Here is a 20,450-nt window from a genome sequence, read left to right on the forward strand (position 1 = left end):
GCAAAGGGTCAAATACCAGATGCTTTAGACTTTATGGGACCAACAGTCTCAGTCACAGCCGCCTAAAAGCCACCACACAAACTAAGTAGATAAACGCATGTGGCTGTGTTCCAATAAAACTTTATCTATAAAAAGAAGTAGCAGGACGTAGTTTGCTGACCTCTGCCCTAAGTGATCATAACTTATTACTTGCTGCTTAATTTACTCATGAATTCAAATGGGGGAAGGGAAAGGATCAGGATCTCTCAGAGAGCCCTCTTTCTGGAAACATACCATCATGAATAAAAGAGTAGGAGTTACAGAATCACAATCATGTGGACCTGAGTAAAAATCCCAGCTCTGCCACAATCATTAGTTCTGGAGCATTAAGAAAACGATTTCATCTCTTTGAGCCGTATTTTCTTCACCTATAAAACGGGGACACGATCATTCACTATGCACAGACGTTTCAAGAGTAAAATGAAATCAGGAACGGAGGGTCTAACAAATCTCCTGGCTCACGGGAGGTGCTCAGAATAAGTCACTAGCAAACAAGGAAGCCAGGCCTGTGGTCAGCCAATTGATTAAAAAGGAGAAAACATCCCAGTGTTGTTTCCAAGATTAACGTGCTATTCACAACTTTCCTCTCATTTCTGGAACACAGGCCTTTGACTTTTTTTTTAAGTTGTCTGGCTCTTCTCTACTGTTTAAGTTAGGACGTGTTTGGATAGTGTCAACAAAGATCCAACTCAAGATGGCTTAAACCATTAGGAAACGTTTAGACATTTACACATCAAGTCCAGAGGTAAGGCAGGTCTGGAGTTGGTTAATTCAGAAGCTCAGTGACACTACCAAGGAACCAGGCACTTTCCATCTTTCTGAGCTGCTCTGTCCTCAGATCTGTCCCCCTTCATCACAAGATCATTGCCAAAGTTCCAAACATCACAGTCTCAAGCAACAACCAAAGGCCACAAAGTAAGTCTTCTCTCCTATTTCCGTTCAGGTGGCAATGAATTTTCTCAGAAGCCCACAGCAGACTTCTCCTTCCTTAACGGCGTCTTGGGTCTGTACTAAAAGCAGCTACTGGCAAGCTGATCATCATTACGGCTGGCCTGATCTGGTCTGGATTCACTGCCCCTGCAGCTAGCTCCAGGCCTGAAGCTCTTGGCCACCCAACATCTGAACAAAATCAGCATTGTCTCAGCAAGAAGGGCAGAACTGCTGGGGGAGGAATAACCAATGCCTGCTGTCACTATTCACACTGACCTGCCTCGCTGCAAGGCACATAGACTGCAGGCCCGGACTCTGAAAATGCAGACTCCCCTCTCGCCATCCCCAAATCAATCTTTTGTGGAGATAAATCCAGCCACAGATCAAAGAGGAAACAGTTCCCCCAGACACAAGCAGGCTCTCACTTCTGGGGTTTAAATCCCAAAGACGACACACTGGGTAACCTCATCCCAAGCATCTCTGGGTCCCGCACAACCCACACGTCTGCACGATCTATTCGAGGAGATCTCAGCGAGGCTTGGACACTGTCCCACACCTGCAGACAATGCACGACAAGACAAAGCTGAGCTGGTGGCAAAACTGTTTGTAATCACGTCTGCCCTACCAACATTTCACAATTCAGGGATGTTTGGGTAAAAACTCCCCAAATCAAAAGACAAACAAATGAACCCTGAATGCTAAGCCAAAAACAAATCAAAAATGCCTAACAGACAAGCAAACTAGGGAATGGGGGGTGGGGGGGAGAGGGGCAGAGAGGTGGATGCAGGTGCTGGCTAAAAACCTCACAAAACTGGAGGAAATCTGCCTGCACAACCCCTGTCTCAGGCTACAGTTCATCACAGAAGGAAAACCTGACGCCTGACTTATAGGAAAGTAACCGAGATGGCCACACATGAAGGGGGCGATCTAGCAACAGGAAAAGGCACACACTCAATGTGTCACTTCAAGGGGCCACTTTCTCAGCTTTGAAAGAGGAGTCCAGACCACCTCTCCCGCAAAAACAACTGAAAACGCTAGGCAGTTATTTAACTGAAACAAAATTGAGGACCTGGGAGGTCCTGAGGACCTTGCTGCCCAGGCAAGACTTAAAGAACTCAGATCCCAAAGAGAAGGGAAGTCCACGGACAGTCCTACGCTTGGGGCCTTACTTCACCCTCGAGGCTTCTTCCGGCTACAGAGTTTCTGACGAGAAGCTAAACAGAGCTTTCAGAATTTCCACAAGGTCTGAAAGGAAAAAATTAGAGCTCAGAACCAGCAGACGAGGATGGAAACTGGTAAACAGCTCAGGGATCCAATGTGGGCTGGACGAAACAGTGTCCCCCGAAAATTCCTGTCCGTCTGAAACCACAGAATGTGACTTTACTTGGAAAAAGGATCTCTGCAGATGTAACTAGTTAAGTTGAGGTAATACTGGAGTAGGGTGGGGCTAAATCCCATTGGGCTGTTGTTCTAAGGAGAGAGAAGGACAAGGAGACAGAGACACAGAAGGAAGAGGCCACGGGAAGACACAGGCTCAGACTGGACTGAAGCAGCTACAACCAGGACCGCCAAGGACAGCAGACAACCACCGGAAGCTGGGCACGCATTCTCCCTCAGAGCATCCAGAAGGGACCAACCGTGCCAACACCCAGATTCTGGATTCCTGGCCTCTACAACCGGGAGACGATAAATTTCTCTCTGCTGTTTCGAGCCACCCAGGGTGTGGAAGTTTGTTATGGCAGCTCTAGGAAACGGAAATACGCTGGAAACCCCAAATACCTAGTCCTAGCAGTAAGGCAAAAGCAGAAATGGATCAGCCCTCGCAAATGCTGAAGCCCAGGCATGAAATGCTCAGTCCTCAGCAGGAGAAAACTGATCTTCCTCTACCGTACTTGCCTGAGCAGCAAGAGTGAATTCTCTCTGAAGAAAGAGAACATCATCCCAAGCTTCCAACAACACCTGGGACTCAGTCACATACACAACATACACAACACCTGGGACTCAGTCAAAACTACCAAGCACATGCCAAAGACAAGAATGCACTCAATATCAAGACGACAACAAAAAATAAGGGGCTTCTGGCGATAGCCAAGTGAGAAGTTAACAAATCCTCTCCCTAGAAAGCAAGTTTATAACTAGACAGAAATGAAAGAGACCACCATTCTGCACTCTGGAAACTGACTTCAGGGGTTTACCATCTGAGAAGTGTTTATGTTCGAAAACTGCTAAATTTCAGGTATGAACAGCAAGAATGCTAACAACACAACACTATCTCAGCTGTCAGGGGCACAGTCAACAGTAAATGTGGGCCCAGAGCCAGAGATCCTCAAGCTGAAGAAAAGCTAGAAATCCATCTTTCAGCACAAAATCTCATCATTTTTAAAGGTTGAGAACTTTAAAAAAAAATTTTTTTAAGCACACTGTACAAGGACACCAGTTTCTAAACTCAGCCCAACGTGCACCCCAACCCCAGCTGAACAAACGCAGTCCTGCCCAGCAAGACCCTCAGTACTATCGACTGTATTGTGATTTTCGACAGTATCATTTTGTTCAGTCATTACCTTGAACTCCGTTCTCCTCTCTTCAAAAGGTAATGTTCCTCATGTGTAAACAGAGCTACTGCAACAGCCTGTGGGTTAATTCACTGTTATCCTATTGTCCCCTGTCGCTTCCAGTCCAGTTAACTGGGCTACAGTGGTCTACAGAGGAGCAACAAAGGGCAGGGCACCAGGCCTCCTGCCAGAAGAGGGGGGAGCTGACAGCAGCCAGGAATCTGACATCAATGTGACCTGGTTGGAAGCCTCAGCTCTGCCATTTACTAGCTATGCGAAAGTGAGCAACTTATTCACTTATCTGAGCCTCGGTGGCATCATCCGAAAAATAAGGGCATCATCACCCAGCCTGGAAAGCTGCTGCCAGGTTATCAAGCACCAGCTCTGGCAGCTCTGTGCCCAGGCCTAGGCTCTGCACGCACTTTCTCATCGAGCCCCCACCACAAAACCGTGACCTTATTTTATGCACGAGGAAATGGAAGCTCAGAGAGAGGATGTCCCAGGGAGCTCACGTGTGATGAGTCACAGAGCGGGATTTCTAGGGTCACACGTCACCAGCTCTAGGGTCTGGTATTAACTGCAAAGCTACATAAAGGGCCCAGGCCAGCAGCCAGCAGGGACGAGGGAGCACAGTGACACTCATTCACATCCAACCCTCCTCTCAAGATTTCATTTTCTCCATTCCGCCTGCTACGGTCATTCCAATGGCTTTACGAACAGCTGTAAACAGCCACTAATCTGATTCGTCCTGACTCCTGGCAGCTGAAAACCCACCACCACCCCCCCCACATAAGGATTTAATAAAACGTTCAATAAGAGGAAAGAGGCTCTAATCAGCCAAGGACCATGTGTACCAGTGACTGGTTAACTGCACCGCGACAAGACTGAAGGAAGCCCTTGGCAGCCACTCGCGGGCTAAGCCAGTTCGGTCTTTCCCCCGCTCCTAATTGCCAGGAGGCCCGGAACCTCTTCCACGGCAGAAAGCAAAGCAGAGACCCTGCTCACCGGCCGGGGTCTGTTCCGGATGCAGGTGCAGAAAGGGCGCTGAGACACCGGGAAGCGGCATGAACGAACGGTGGCCACAGCCTCACACGTGTGCTGGTGCTCCTCTGATCACCAGGCCCAAGTAAGAGAAAGACACGAATCCTAGTCCGGGTAGGGCCAGACAGAGCCATCCTGCACGGCCGAAGGTTGGAGCCCCCGTGGGAGGAGACGGAGGAAGAGTCTACGCGTTTAAAGGGTGTTGGGGAGAGTAGGGTAACTGGTTACACGGTGACTAGGCTCTAGGAACGGAGGCGGCCTCGGCGGAAGCCTCCGGACAGCCCCCCAGGGAGACGGAATGTATGTCAGCCTCACCGGTGAAAACAACGAAGACGCAGCAGGGGCGCTGCCCTAGGGTCTACCAGCCTTACCCTCAGGGCCTGACTCCAAAGCCAACGTTGCCTCCCACCGGGCCAGTGGCTGACCTCATCGGACGGAAGCAGACCCAAGGCCTCGTGGCCTACCCCACACTGGTTCCTCTCAAGTAGCTGCGCACAGACAGGGAAGAAGGAAACGAGAAGAAACACGAGGGCCCATCATGGTGAGGAGGACCCTGGGAAAAGGTACGTCCTCCAGCAGCTCATCAACCAGCCCAGAGCACTGAGCCGGCTGCATGTGGAGGACAGAAGCCACCAAGATGGCAGAGGCCAACATCCTAGGCGACCGAGGCAGCAGGCGGTGGTTTCCACGAGGAATGAGGCCCTTGCAGGCGGCTCCTGTCTGAGCCGGCCCCGTATGTCCCCAAATCTTAAAGAAGGGACCCAGGAGCACAGAAGAAAAATCGACAGTAACGGGAATCCCTCTCGTGGCTGTCCCCTGACCCCAAGGGGAAGCACGTTCGCTCGTGAACAGGAGCAACTGGGGAGATGAACGACAGAGCTGAGAATCCAAGGAAGGCAGACACACAACACGAGGGAGAGGGAGGGGGAGAGGGAGAGGGAGAGGCAGAGACCTGCCTTGTCTGGCAGAGAATTCCCACAGACGCCCCGGCCAGACACGGCAAGGGCCGATGGTCAGCTGTGAGCGAGGGGCCCTCCGAACATTTCGGTCAGCAGTGACATGCACGTCGCCACAGTGACAAGATTCAGGAACTCAGAGCAGCACTCACAAGCAGGGTCTGAAAGAACCTACTCTTTAAAATGTCCTGGAGGGGGGCCCCTGGGTGGCTCAGTCGCTTAAGCGTCCGACTTCAGCTCAGGTCACGATCTCACAGTCCGTGAGTTCGAGCCCCGCGTCGGGCTCTGTGCTGACAGCTCGGAGCCTGGAGCCTGTTTCAGATTCTATGTCTCCCTCTCTCTCTGCCTCTCCCTGTTCATGCTCTGTCTCTCTCTGTCTCAAAAATAAATAAACGTTAAAAAAAATTTTTTTTTAAATAAAATGTCCTGGAGGAAGGGCAGAGTACGTATCTTATAGGACATGAGATGCTTCTAGGTTCAGATCCAAAGCAAATCGCTTCGAACAGTTTCCTCATCTGCACAATGGAGAAAATAAGGTCCCTGCTACTCACAAGGCTGCCGAATGAGCTAACTGACATAAAAGACTGACGAGGTTCCAGGCTTGTGCAAACTGCTCCTATGTGTCAGTAGTCATTATTAACACTGGCCCGTCGGTCAGACACACAGGAGCAGGACACGCGGGAAATGCTCTGGCAACACGCATACGGACGGTAGCAGAGGCGTAAGCTCAGAGACCTGCTGTCGCTGTTGCTGAAGACAGACTTGACCGCGGAATGGCGTGCTATCCCCATGCACAAAATTAGAACACGTTGAGTTCCCAGCGATTGCCAGCCACGCTGGTCACATATGCACCTTGGCTGCAGCACCCCGAGCCCCCAGAGATGGCAACCCGCGGCTCCAAGGGGTCCGCAAAGGACAACGCCAATAGTGACTGCGGGTAAGACTTTCTCACTCGTGGATTTCTGCACCACCACGCTCCCCCCACCCCCGTCCCACACGCTTAAAAAATAAATGAAAACTTTTTAAAAGGAGGGCAACAGAAAAGACCTCATCCTCTGCGCTGCATCAGGCCAAGCAGTACCTGTTTCTGTTTTGCTGGCGAAGCCTGCTGCCTGTTTGATTGCGGCCGCCGTGAGCGCCAATCCCCGGCTCCTCTTCAGGCCATGCTGCAGGACGGCCTCAAACTGGGCGCACAGACAGGTCACCCTGCAAGGGAACCAGTGATTCATCAGTCCGTCTGTGAAGGGAGACAGACAACCAGGGCAGCCCCAGCACCTCCGGGGAGGGGGTGTGTCAGCGGTTGTAAAGCTCAGCGGGAAGGTACACACTGGACAGCTGGATTGGCAGTCAGGTAAGTGACACGGAATTGACTGGGGCCTCTCCACACACCTCTCCCCGTTTCTGTTCATTTCACATAAGTCCAGGAAGCCCCACAAAGTCTGGCCATATTCATCAGACTCCTGAACGCATAGTAACAATTCCCAGGAAACAAGGGAAATGGAATTGGTGCCAGCCATCAGAGGAGAAAAGAATAAAATCCAATTTAAAAACAGATCAGTTAGGCTTAGGGAGGGGCTGGCTGCTAACTGTATCCAATTCACAAGTTCCAACTCTAATTCATATCACATGTACTTTAAAGAATTAGATTATCTTTGAAGAGATTGAATGCACCAGCCTGCCAAATTGGAAACATTGTATAATTTCATGGCCTGTTACATACACTAAAAAAATAATATGAATTCTGATTCTTGTTCTTTATTTTGTTGCAAGAATATTGTGAAGTCAGATCCAGAGTTAATGGAAAGAATTTTCAATTAAGTTACAACTACTGTGGATTCAATTAAATTTATTTCTCAATAACCAAGGAAATAGTTTCAAGATCATGTTGGCAAAGAGAGGAGGTCACAGCTACTATGTCCTATTCTTAACAACCATCCCAGGGCTCTCGGTCCCCCAAGGCCCATCAGGTCTGTGGACTTCAGAGACCCTTCCATTCACTCATACAACATACGTTAAAAAATCCTGAACTCCTCTGTGCCAGGCTCTATTAATCTATGCTCTGAGGATACAAAGACATACCAAGGTCTCTGCCTCAACACATTTGCATGGTTCTAACAGAGGGAGATATACAAACTAAGCAGACCATTTCAGTTATGAGAACTTTGAAGAAAATAAAACAAGACGAGGTGATAGGTGGAGACACGTCAGGAACAGGCTTAGATTCGGTGGCCCAAATGGAGGTAACCTTGGAGTTACGACCCGGATGTGACAAGACATAGCAGGCTGGGCAGGGGGACCCAGTGCAAAGGCCCGGAGGCCATCACCATCTGGCTCAACCTTGCCTAACTTCAGGCATTTCCTGATCCACTCACCTCCACACCTGTAGCAATAATACTCCAAGAGTTTATTGCTCTGTGGGTGGCAAAATATTTTCATAGCCATTATTTCATTAACTCTTTCCACCAACATTATAATACAGGTGGTATTACCTCCATTTTACACCTAAAAAAAAACAGGCTAAAGACATTTCAGAGACAGTAACATGAGTACATAATAAGCAGCAATATAAGACAGTACATAATTAACAACATCTGTACTCCAGTCCTGCCCAAGCCTGAACTGATCCAAGGTAGTTTCCAATACACCCCATACCAAGACAAACATGCTTATTCTAAGACAAATGTCCTCTCTCTCCCATACCCCACTTTTACTCGAGTCCTCTGCCTGCACCAGAAAACCCTAACAGAGCATCAAATACCCAGCATTCATACATTCACTCTCCAGCCTGTGCTCATGACAGACATCACTAATCCATCCCAGCATTCTAGGCGACCATTGCCAATGATCAAAGCTGGCCCTCCACAGGAAAGAAACCTATGTGGCATCCCAAACCGAACAAGTGTCTTCAACTACGCTGGTTTCCAGCTCCTACCTTGGCTCTCCTGCAACTGGCTCAATGTCTGGTACACAGGACGTGCTCCCTAAATCCTTTCTCAGCGGGCAGGAAAATGAGGAAATAATCTTGAACCCTGAGTCCCAGATTACTCCCCCACACTGGAACAACCCTCTTTGCTGGGCAGATGTCACCCTTAAATATGAGCTGTGCCTATGCCAGTCTCTCTGCAAGTTTACTCAGGCACACATTTAAGGGCTTCCTGAAAGCTGGGACACCTAGCAAAACTATCTAAATTCCACAGCAACCAAAAGATGTATGGCAAAATGGAGCCCAGCCAAAGCCCTATCGCGGGAGGAATACACCAGAATTATTATTCTCCATAATAAACCACAGCCTGTACCTTTAAACAAATTATCGGCAAATATGGTAATGAAATCAACAATCCCTGTTAGTTTGCTTGGTTCTAGTGCACAAGTCAGTAACTGCCCCGCCAACTCTAGATAATATCTGGCCCCTAAAGAGAATGGAATGCAGGTGAACAGCACAAACCCAGTCCCCAAGGCTCAGGTTACATCATCAGTATTACCTTCCAGATGCAGACATGTCACAATCAACCTAATGCAGCAGAAAACCCACAGGGGGTACTAATCCTATAATTAATTCATTGCGATGACCACCTTGCCAAAGGCCATTCTGTTTATCACCCTCCCCATGCCCCCTTTTCACTTCCCATTCTACCTGACCTTGTACCTACTGGTCATTCAAGACTTGGCTCGAGGGTCCCCTCCACCAGGAAGCCTTCCTGAGGGTTTCTCATTCTGAGCTTCTTTCTAGTACGGCACTTGACCAACCTCTCTGTTAATGAGCTGCTTCCTAGAGCTGTCTCCTCTCACTAACTTGAGCTCCCAGACACCAGGGATCGTGCCTCATGCATCTTCCGTGTCCCAGTATGTAGCACAATGCCTGTCCCAGTATGTGGCACAAGTGTGGTAACCGTGGCCAAAATGGTGCCTCCCCTGGGGGACTCAGAATACAGACTTGCACATTCAGGCGAGAGACGCGTCTCAGGAGATGTTGTACAATTCGTATTTCGGGCCCAGGTCGGTTGAATCAGGCAGAACACACTCGTCCAACCACACGCATCTCCACCTCGTTAACGCATGGCAGACACACTACAGGCGCTGATTTATGACCTCACGCCCTAAGGCTTCCATTTCTTCTCATCTTTACTCATTTCTATGATAATTCCTGCAAAGCAAAGGGGCACCTGCTTGAGCGGGGCTCTTCATTTTCTCAGCTTGGTCTCTCCTATTTCCCAGAATGCTCTCTGCTACATGCTTTCTGGCATCGCCGTGGTGGGCTGGCTGCCTCCATGGCATTTCATCACATCCAACTTCTAATGTAAGTCAGTGAATTGGGCATGTTTTTAATTAAGTGGGGGGGACTTAACAGCAAATGTTTTCATATTTTTAAAAACTTTTTAATGTTTATTTTTGAGAGGAAGAGTGCAAGTAGGGGCAGGGGGTGCAGAGAGAGAGGGAGACACAGAATCCGAAGCAGGTTCCAGGCTCTGAGCTGTCAGCACAGAACCCAACGTGGGGATTGAACTCACAAACTGTTGTATCAAGACCTAAGCCAAAGTCAGACACTTAACTGACTGAGCCACCCAGGCACCCCGTTTTCATTTTTTTATTGATTTTTTTTTAATTTACATCCAAATTAGTTAGCACATAGTGCAACAATGGTTTCAGGAGTAGATTCCTTAATGTCCCTTACCCATTTAGCCCATCCCCTCCCAACAACCCCTCCAGTAACCCTCTGTTCTCCATATTTAAGAGTCTCCCTGTTTTCATATTTTTAAAATCACCAATCAAGAGGCACCTGAGTGACTCATTCGGTTGAGCATCCGACTTTTTTTTTTTTTTTTAACATTTATTTATTATTGAGAGACAGAGAGACACAGAGGGTGAGCAGGGGAGGGGCAGAGAGAGGAAGACACAGAATCTGAAACAGGCTCCAGGCTCTGAGCTGTCAGCACAGAGGCTGACATGGGGCTTGAACCCACAAAACGGTGAGATCATGCCCTGAGCCGAAGTCAGTCGCCCAACCAACTGAGCACCCAGGTGCCCCAGCATCCGATTCTTGATTTCGGCTCAGGTCATGATCCCAGAGTCATGGAACTGAGCCCCACATCAGGCTACACACTAAGCATGGAACCCACTTGGGATTCTCTCTCTCTCCATCTCTCTCACTCTCTCTGCCTCTCTCCCCCGCTCCCGCTCTCTAAGATAAAAAAAATTTTTAAATTTAGGGGCACCTGGGTGGCTCAGTCGGTTAAGCATCCAACTTCGGCTCAGGTCATGATCTCGTGGTTCGTGAGTTCAATCCCCACACTGGACTCTGTGCTGATGCTCAGGGCCCAGAGCCTGCTTCGGACTCTGTGTCTCCCTCTCTCTCTGCCCCTCCCCTGCTGATGCTCTATCTCTCTCTCTCAAAAATAAATAAAACATTAAAAGAAATTTAAATAAAAAGCACCAGTCAAAAAAAAATCACTTCAGGTTTTTACGCATACAACTGTTTACCAGATGAAGAGATACATCGACTGTGGTGTATCGATACAGAACACTGCTCAGCACCCCCTACAAAGGGGTGAAAAACTGACACTACAACGAAGATGAGCCTTGGAAACACTATGCTAAGAGAAAGAAGTCAGACCCAAAAGGCTACACAGTGCAGGATTCCATGAAACGCTGAGAAAAGGTAAATATACACAAACCAAAAGTCAATTCGTGGTCGCCTAACGCTGGAATCAGGGGTTAACTATAAATTGGCACAGGAGGAAACTTTGGCACGATGAAAATGTCCTAAAACTATATTGTGGTTAATGGTTGCACAACTCACAAAAGTACTGAAAAAAAAAAAAAAAATCACTGCATTGTACCCTTACAAGAGGTAGATTTGTATGGTATGTATATTAGACTTCAAAGCTATTTAAAAAGCTATTTAAAAAGAAAAAAAAAAAAACGGTCCTCAAGGTGCTCAGTAAAGCTTGATAAAGGAGTTCATGTATGGAAAATCAAATAGCCTGCTCCGGCTGAATGTGAAAGTTATCTACCACCAGCACAGGGGGACACGGCATGAGCTTAACTAGTTTACTGCTGAAATTCTGCAAGCTGCGACCTCTATTTCAAGACTCCTTAACCTGCCACATCAATCTACAGTAAGATTCTTAAGAATCGTCTACTTTTTTATGGCAAACGTTAGAACAACAGACAGGATCAACAATAAAAGTAACCTTATGAAGGAGGGCACATTGCAAAGCGCTCCTTTCACATGTTAGAGGAACCTTTTGGAGAAAACCAAGTACAGTTATGAAAATGGACTGGATTATCCTCATGTGGAAAGCTCCAATGTCACCTGGAGTGGAGTCAACTGTACCCCTAAAAATCAGGCAATTAACAGCATCAGCCCTGTGCCAGATTGAAGGCAGCACGATCACACCAGCCTTGCTAAGGCAAGGCCATGACATGACAACCATTTGCAGCGGCTATGCTCTGTATTTGTGCCTTATGAACTAACTTTTCCAAAGGGCACATCCTGTAGCCTGTAAATTTCACTGGCAAAGACCAGTCCTCCGCTGCAATCTACAAATCGGATAAAGATTTACAAATGAAAATATTCAAAACACATTATCTGCACCTGTGGAAAGTTAAAAAAACACCTAAAGAGCTGACACTGGGAACTAGTTGAATGAACAGTAACAGAGCATATCGTCAAATGCTATTTAGCCCTTAAAACTCATACCAAGAGCTTCTAGTGAAGACCCACAGGTTTAAAATATAAAATGAAAAGTAAGCGGGATATAAAACTACATACTAAGTATGTTCCCAACTATGCTAAAAAAAAAAAAAAAAAATCCTAAAGGGAATTAGGTGAAAAAAATTAAGAGCCACTTGGCAAAGGAATTACTGCTGATGTCTTTCTTGCCTTTATGCTTTCCTGAACTTAGCTCCTTTCCAAAATAAGCATTAAAGAAATATTCTTGTCTCAAAAACCAGAAATATTGCTACCTTGAGCTACAACAAATGAAGAAATACGATTTAAAAGTTATGATGAGGAAAAAGTGTACAACTATTTTATTTTAAATGCTTATAGAGAACTTGAAATACATTTCTTTTTAAGTTTAGATCATAATGTTAAGCAAAAAAAAAAAAAGAACATCTACAAAAAGATTTTAAAAAGTGTTTCTAACCCACAAATAAAAAATATGCAGGGGCACCTGGGTGGCTCAGTCACTTAAGGATCCGAGTTTGGCTCAGGTCATGGTCTCACGGTTCTTGAGTTCCAGCCCCACTTCAGGATTCATCATCCTCTGCCCTCCTGAGATTCTCTCTCTCTCTCTCCCTCTCTGCCCCTTGCTCACTCGTTCTCTCTCTCTCTCTCTCTCTCTCTCTCTCAAAAGAAGAAAAAGAGGGGCACCTGGGTGGCTCAGTTGGTTAAGTGTCTGACTTTGGCTCAGGTCATGATCTTGTGGTTCACAAGCTCAAGCTCTGCTCAAGCTGAGCTGACAGCTCAGAGCCTGGAGCCTGCTTCAGATTCTGTGTCTCCCTCTCTCTCTGCCCCTTTCTGGCTCACGCTCTGTCTCTCTCTGTCCTTCAAAAGTACATAAATGTTAAAAAAAATTTTTTTTTTTTGTAAAAAAAGAAGAAAAAGAAAAGATGCTCAAGGGGAACCTGGGTGGCTCAGCTGGTGAAGCACCTGACTCTTGATTTCAGCTCAAGTCATATTCTCACGGTATAGGAGTTTGAGTCCTGCATCAGGCTCCACACTGACAGTGTGCAGCCTGCTTGGGATTCTCTCTCCCTCTCTCTCTGCCCCTTCCCTGCTCGCTCACTCTCTCTCTTTCAAAAATAAATAAATAAACTTTAAAAAAAATAAAAACTAGTAGAATTAAAAAACTAAAAGTAATTAGAACGATTATTGGAACCGTAACTTGGAAAGGGTTCGGCCAAGAGAGAAAATGCAGAAGCCGAACGTTACATAGGATTCAATTTTTGTAAAACAATAGCAATAAAACCTGTGTTTTATCTGTAAAAATTCTGAGAACATGGAGAAAACCGCAGAACAAATAAATCTCGGTCATGAACACAAGGTACCCAGAGGGAGGGAAGGGAGTAAAAAAGAGAACAAAAAAAAAAGTTGACACAGAACCAGAAAAAAAAAAAATGCAAGCCTGGTAAGGGCGAAAACTCACAAGGCAATAGTTTTCAAGACAGTGTTAAGTGTGAGCGTTTGAGGGTGTAAAAAGAAAGTAAAAAAAAATCAAATGTATGTTCTACCAGAAGAGCGAGAAATCAAAACAATAAGCAATTCTTAAATGGGTTAAATCGTAATTTCTGACCATTTTCACAAGTTACTAACACCAACACAGGATCTGTCTTCTCTGGGGTGGACAGACCTCCAGCTCTCTCCAGAAGCAAACACTGTCCCGGCTTCTCCCGGCAGAAGAGACGTTTCAAAATCAGGAACAGGGGCTGGCGGCTGGGAAGGAAATCAGCTGAAGGGGCTGGTGACATTAAAAGGGAAAAAGAACGGAGACGAGAGTCCCTAGATGCAGAAGGAGGGAATAAATGGGAAATGAGACACAGAAGGGGCATTAAGCCAGTGGCCCATGGGTCTCCAAGCCTGGTGGGAACCCACAGTCTGGGAGAAAGAAAACTTCACGCCAAAGCCTGCTTTCAAACAAAAGGGAACAATTGAAAACCAGTTTGTTCTGATTTCTGGCCGCACCTTAGAGCCAGAGAACGGACGTCTCATCCTCCGTGTCCAGTCAGCACCTCAGGCTTATCAAGGCTCAGTCACAATGCTTCTCGATCCTTCCGTCTCTCCTCCCAAGAGCACTCCCTCCACCCAGCCCCCCTGTCCCCTGCTCCCCGGGCCCCATCGCACCCCACCCATCCCCCCCACCTCCTCGGGAAATGCAGATCTGACTATATTGTCCTTTATTTCTCTCTCACCCACGCCACACTTTGCCATGGCATACAGTCCGTGACACGATTTCAGAAGGGACACAGATGAACATTTCTATGTTAATCACTTCAATGCATCAAGAAAATCTATAACCAGCCGTCCGTCTTTGATATCACTGATGCCGTTACTTAGGACAAGACCAGAGTCATAAGGCAGGGCCTTCAAATTCCACCACAAGCCAACACCTGGCTCAGACGGTATAGAGAAATGGCAAAAACTGTGAAAATGGTATGCAAATTTTGGGGGGCTCAGTCAGTTAAGCATCCAACTCTTGATTTCGGCTCAGGTCGTGATCTCACAGCTCATGAATTCAAGCCCCATACTGGGCTCTCCACTGACAGCGTGGAGCCTGCTTGGGACTCTCTCTTCTTCTCTCTGGCCCTCCACTGCTCTCTCTCTCTCAAAATGAATTTAAAAAAAAAAAAAAAGAGGGGCACCAGAGTGGCTCAGTCAGTTGAGCGTCTGACTTCAGCTCAAGTCATGATCTGGTGGTTCATGAGTTCGAGCCCCATATCGGGCTCACTGCTGTCAGCCTGTCGGCACACAGCCCGCTTTGGATCCTCTGTCCCCCTTCTTTCTGCCCCTCCCCTACTTACGCTCTCCCTCTCAAAAAATAAATAAAACATTAAAAAAAAAAACAATTTAGGGGCACCTGGGTGGCTCGTCAGTTAAGCAACGGACTCTTGGTTTCACCTCAGGTCATGATCTCACTGTACAGGAGTTCGAGCCCCAGGTCAGGCTATGCACTAACAATGCTTGGGATTCTTCTCCCCCTCTCTTTCTGCCTCTCCCCAGGTCCTGCTCAATCGCTTGCTCTCTCTCTCTCTTTCAAAATAAATAAATAAACTTAAAATAAAATAAGATTTAAAAAAAAATAAAGAAAAAGAAAAACAATGATTTCCTAATGGATAAAGTTCAAACACCTAGTGACTTTCCAGATCACCTCCCAACACCTACAACACATCATCCACAATCCCCCCTTTTGCTCATGCCTGCCTCCACCTTCGCACTTGCTACTCCTGCTGCTGGAATTCCCATTCTTCCCATGTGACCACTAAAGACCCAGTACTCACCTCTCACATCTATACTATGTAATTGTTACTACAGGCCTCCTTGACTGTCCTCAATTTACATGCCCGTCTCCTGGACTCAATTGGAGAAACATCGCGTCCAGTTTACATCCCTAATGCCAACACAGTAGTCTACCGATAGATAACTGTGGCACAGCGGAATTAATGAGCGATCATTCTAGCCTTTCGTTTCCAAATTGGCCCAAACACTGGTATGTCAAGTCATAGGGAGACAATGTATTGAGTTTTAGTAAGTTCTTACTGGCTGTGCCAAGCAAACATTGTTATATACAAGGAAGCGGGGACCATGATTATCATCTGATGTTCCGGGTGATACAACAGAGGCCTAGAGAAGATAATCAAGTCCAAAATTACACGGCTGGTAATTGGTGATTTGTGGCTGGGTGGGCCTCTCCCGTCACAGCTTAGACTTCAGGCTCATGGCCTCTCTCTGCTATCGGGACAGTGATGATGATGGTGATGGTGATGACAGTGCTTGCATGTTGTTTCCCCTGGGCCAAGCACTATTGTCAGTGGCTATAAACAATACAAATATTTATTGATATTCAGACATGGAAATGTGCTCAGATTTGCTAAATGCCCTAGAGTTCCCCTATAGCTAAAAATAATCTTTTTCCAAAAAGAAATCAATTCATTTGATCACTACAGTAAAATAAAAGAATATACAACATGAAAAAATATATATATACAGGGGCGCCTGGGTGGCTCAGTCGGTTAAGCATCCGACTCCGGCTCAGGTCATGATCTTGCGGTTCGTGGGTTTGAGCTCTGTGTTGGGCCCTGCGCTGACAGCTCAGAGCCTGGAGCCTGGATTCTGTGTCTCCCTCTCTCTCTGCCCCTGCCCTTCTTGGGCATGCTCTCGCTCTCTCTCAAATAAATAAATGTTAAAAAAAATTATTTATACACACACACACACACACACACACACACACACACACACACACACACATAATGTGGAACCACCTACTACAGATCCTCAAAGTGGAAATGAAGTACTCAGGAGGATAGAAAATCCAATTAATGAACCCCAAGATTTTTTGCAGGATGAGAAGAATTAAAACATCCAGGCAACACCTCAAACTAATAGCTGGGGAAGAAACCCATGACAAACTGAAGACAAAAATCACATGATGAACAAGACCTTTAAAAGAAGAAAAGGAATGCCTGACAAAGCCATTTGGTTTCATAAGTGTCCAGAGGAATCCATAACGACAGTTTTCAACTGTGCTGAGAATAACATTAAGGAACAGCAAAGGTCGGCTGGTTTTGTTTTGTATCTTCCTGAAAAGTTCACGAACGTTTCTAACTCTTCACAGGTAAAGAAAAATCACCAAAACAAATCACTCTTCCCTGGCAAGCTTTGAAAGGAGAAGAAATGCTCCTTTCTCTGACTTGTTCTGACAACATTCCCTGAAAGGATCACAAAAATGTACATTTCCTAAATGTTCTGAGACAAATACTCAAAGCCAACCCATTGCCACCCATCACGGCAAAGAGACCCAGTGCGCAGAGAATATTTACCAAGTGTCCGGACACTTTACATAAAACTACAACGACAGTAACAATAGCTAACAATTTCTGGAAACATACTGGCTGTTCGGCTTCACACGAACTGACTCAGAGCTCTACTGAGTCGATAAAGTTACTGCTGTTCCCATTTACAGATGAGGACGTTGAGGCACAAGAAAGTCAAAACTTGCCCACAGTCCAACATGACTGGGGACTGGCGACATGAGGATTCAAACTGAGCTCCAATTCCCACACTCATCCTGCCGGCCCCAAGTTTGGGTCGCTGCCGATAATTCCAATGGACACCTTCCAGACGGTGTTCTGTAATTCCACGGAGGAAGGAGACGCTTCTGAGGAACAATAACGTATCTGGCCCTTGAGGTGACTTCCAGTGTCTGCTGAGTCCTTGGGCCATTATTTCCGGAAGGCAAACTATTCAAAACACACATTACAGCCTCTCCCAAGGCCAGTGTGACTGACAGTACGTGGAATAATTTTCATGAAGCACAAGAATGGGTCTTTGTTCTGAGGGCCAAACAGAGCAGGACCGCAACTCCGACGGGAAGGGATGAGGAGAAACGCGGCGCTCGGGAGCCTGCTGACTGCCCCACTTCCTCCTGGGGGGCTTTCGGAGGACAAAATCATGCAAGGAGCCTCGCCTGCCATTTCCTTTCATGTCCGTGGTGTCTGACGCTTTACATCTTGCTGTGTGATGCTGTGTGATCTCCGAAAGATCAAACACATCTGCCTCCCACAGGCTCACGCTTTGCGATTTCGGCTGTAACAGAATAACATTGTGTACAAAAGGCACACGGGCAGCGCTCTTTCCCAGACTTGAGCCATTCACAAACAGATGGGCAACTTTTGTTACATCCGAGCATGGGTAGGCTGGTTTACTTGTCCTGGGTTTGACTCCTGTTTTCCACGGGAGAGACGCCTGTTTGACAAGGGAAAACTCTATTGCTGTCGCAGCACTGGGCCCCACAGAGCAAGCCCCTGTGCCGCTCTGCTGGAGGAAGGCTAAGCCCGAAGCCTCTGTTTAGACAGGAGGAGGGGGCTGTGCTGGACACACTTTGAACCGCAGGATACTGTTGTCTTCGCAGGTCGAAAGGACCAAGTATCAGTAATTTCATTTCATTCAACCTCACATTAATACCAAACCAGGTCTCTCCCCCAGTATCGCTGAGACTGGAAAAGAAAAGGCAAACCACTGAGCCATTAGGCAGCTGAGGGGAATTGAATGCCCTGACATTTAACACTTAATATTAAGTACTTTTTGGGGAAACGGTGTGTTAGGAAAACCACGAGGGGCTATAGTGTCAGAGAACAGGACCACAGTAGGAAAACAAAGTCTGTCTCCAATCCTGTTCACCACCTACAAACCACGTGACCCACCTAACCAAAGTGCATGCTCCAGCACCAATGGGTACTAGATACAAAGTCAATGCTACAAAAATGACCAGCCTCCAAGGTTTTACACCTGTAAGAGCAGGGAAATTACCCTACTCCTGCTTGCCTACCCCTCAGGGTCATTGCAAGGATCAAAGGACACCCATCACATAGACATGAACATTTTTATTTTTTATTTTTTAATGTTTATTTAATTTTTTGAGAGAGAAAGAGAGAGAGAGAGAGACCGAGCACAAGGAGGGGAGGGACAGAGAGAGGGAGACACAGAATCTGCAGCAGGCTCCAGGCTCTGAGCTGTCAGCACAGAGCCGGATATGGGGCTCAAACTTGTGAACTGCGAGATCATGACCCGAGCCCAAGTTTGCTGCTTAACCGACTGAGCCACACAGGTGCCCCTAGACATGAACATTTTTAAACCACATGGTATTGTCACAAGAAAGCCTATCACTACAATACAGCAGCAACAGGGGACAACTGGTGGGCATTATGGCCACCCTGTGTTCATTCATAACAGCCACCTTCATAACAGTACCCAGATTCCATTTGAAAGTTTACTTCTGCCTCACTGGATCCTGTCTTGGGATGGTGACCCAAGGAAACACCTCGCACTACACAAGCCAGCGGGCTCCCAGGAAGCTCCTTCAGCCAAATCCTTCTGCTGGTGGCGAGCAGGTGGTCAGGTGACCTGAGACTGAGACTGGCCAGTCAGGTGTTTCCTCCCTAGACCTTCAATCTTGACCAGAATGAGAGTCACTCTGGCAGTGGCACCTTAACTGGACCAGCATTCCTGCTAAGAGACACCTCTGGGCCCCTGTGTCCAGCACAGGAGCCTTCCAAAGTTGTCTTGACTCCTTCCCATCTCCAAACCCGGTCTTCCTTCAATTCTACAAGCCCACAACATCCTTAGCTGGAGATTCCTGTTGCTTGTTGCCGAAGAGCCTTGGCAGATACAGCTGTGTGCCAGCCTTTCAAAAGTTCCTACTGGTGGGGCGCCTGGGTGGCTCAGTTGGTTGGGCGTCTAACTTCGGCTCAGGTCATGATCTCACGGTCCGTGAGTTCGAGCCCCGCATCGGGCTCTGTGCTGACAGCTCTGAGCCTGGAGCCTGTTCCAGATTCTGTGTCTCCCTCTCTCTCTGACCCTCCCCCGTTCATGCTCTGTCTCTCTCTCTCTCTCAAAAATAAATAAACGTTAAAAAAAAAAAATTTTTAAAAAAAAAGTTCCTACTGGTGGGGCGCCTGGGTGGCTCAGTCGGTTGGGCATCCAACTTCGGCTCAGGTCATGATCTCACGATCCGTGAGTTTGAGCCCCGCATTGAGCTCTGTGCTGACGGCTCGGAGCCTGGAGCCTGCTTCCAATTCTGTGTCTCCTTGTCTCTCTGCCCCTCCCCCGTTCATGCTCTGTCTCTCTCTGTCTCAAAAATAAATAAACATTGGGGCGCCTGGGTGGCTCAGTCGGTTAAGCGTCCGACTTCGGCTCAGGTCATGATCTCGCGGTCCGTGAGTTCGAGCCCCGCGTCGGGCTCTGTGCTGACAGCTCAGAGCCTGGAGCCTGTTTCAGATTCTGTGTCTCCCTCTCTCTGACCCTCCCCCGTTCATGCTCTGTCTCTCTCTGTCTCAAAAATAAACGTTAAAAAAAAAAATAAATAAATAAATAAATAAACATTAAAAAAAAAAATTTAAAAAAAAAGTTCCTACTGGTGTTCGTCCAACCAACTGGAATCTGGCTATGACCCTAAGCCAATACTCACAGTCATGCCCAGAACTTTACCTATGACAGTCCATTTTCAATGGCCTTCAAAGGTAACACTTGGCCTTTTAAGAGAAGATCCCTTCCAATTATCCATTATATCTTAGTAGTCACTTGTTCTCAGTTTCCTATAGGAGAATGACACAGAAGAGACACGTCTCGGGACGTGGGGTCTGAGAACTGTACCCAGAGTTATGTGGAAAGGAATCTTCCACCTTCGGGAACATCGAAAAGTCTCACTAATACACA

At 47.0% G+C, this 20,450-nt stretch overlaps 1 protein-coding gene across 4 annotated transcripts in view; it reads right to left on the bottom strand.

Moving 5' to 3' along the window:
* The window catches only part of SNX29 (sorting nexin 29), a 497,129-nt gene that overhangs the window by 450,176 nt on the left and 26,503 nt on the right, over positions 1-20,450 (bottom strand). For 3 of the 4 annotated variants that reach the window (XM_060648527.3, XM_060648525.3, XM_060648526.3), the window contains exon 4: positions 6,600-6,724. The exons of the other annotated variant lie outside the window; for it this stretch is intronic. In XM_060648527.3, coding sequence (XP_060504510.2) covers positions 6,600-6,724 — 125 coding nt within the window. The remainder of the gene's footprint in view (positions 1-6,599; positions 6,725-20,450) is intronic. 4 annotated transcript variants of the gene reach the window in all.

The sequence above is a fragment of the Panthera onca genome, chromosome E3 (assembly GCF_046562875.1).
Source record: "Panthera onca isolate mPanOnc1 chromosome E3, mPanOnc1 haplotype 2, whole genome shotgun sequence".
NCBI classification, from domain to species: Eukaryota; Metazoa; Chordata; class Mammalia; order Carnivora; family Felidae; genus Panthera; species Panthera onca.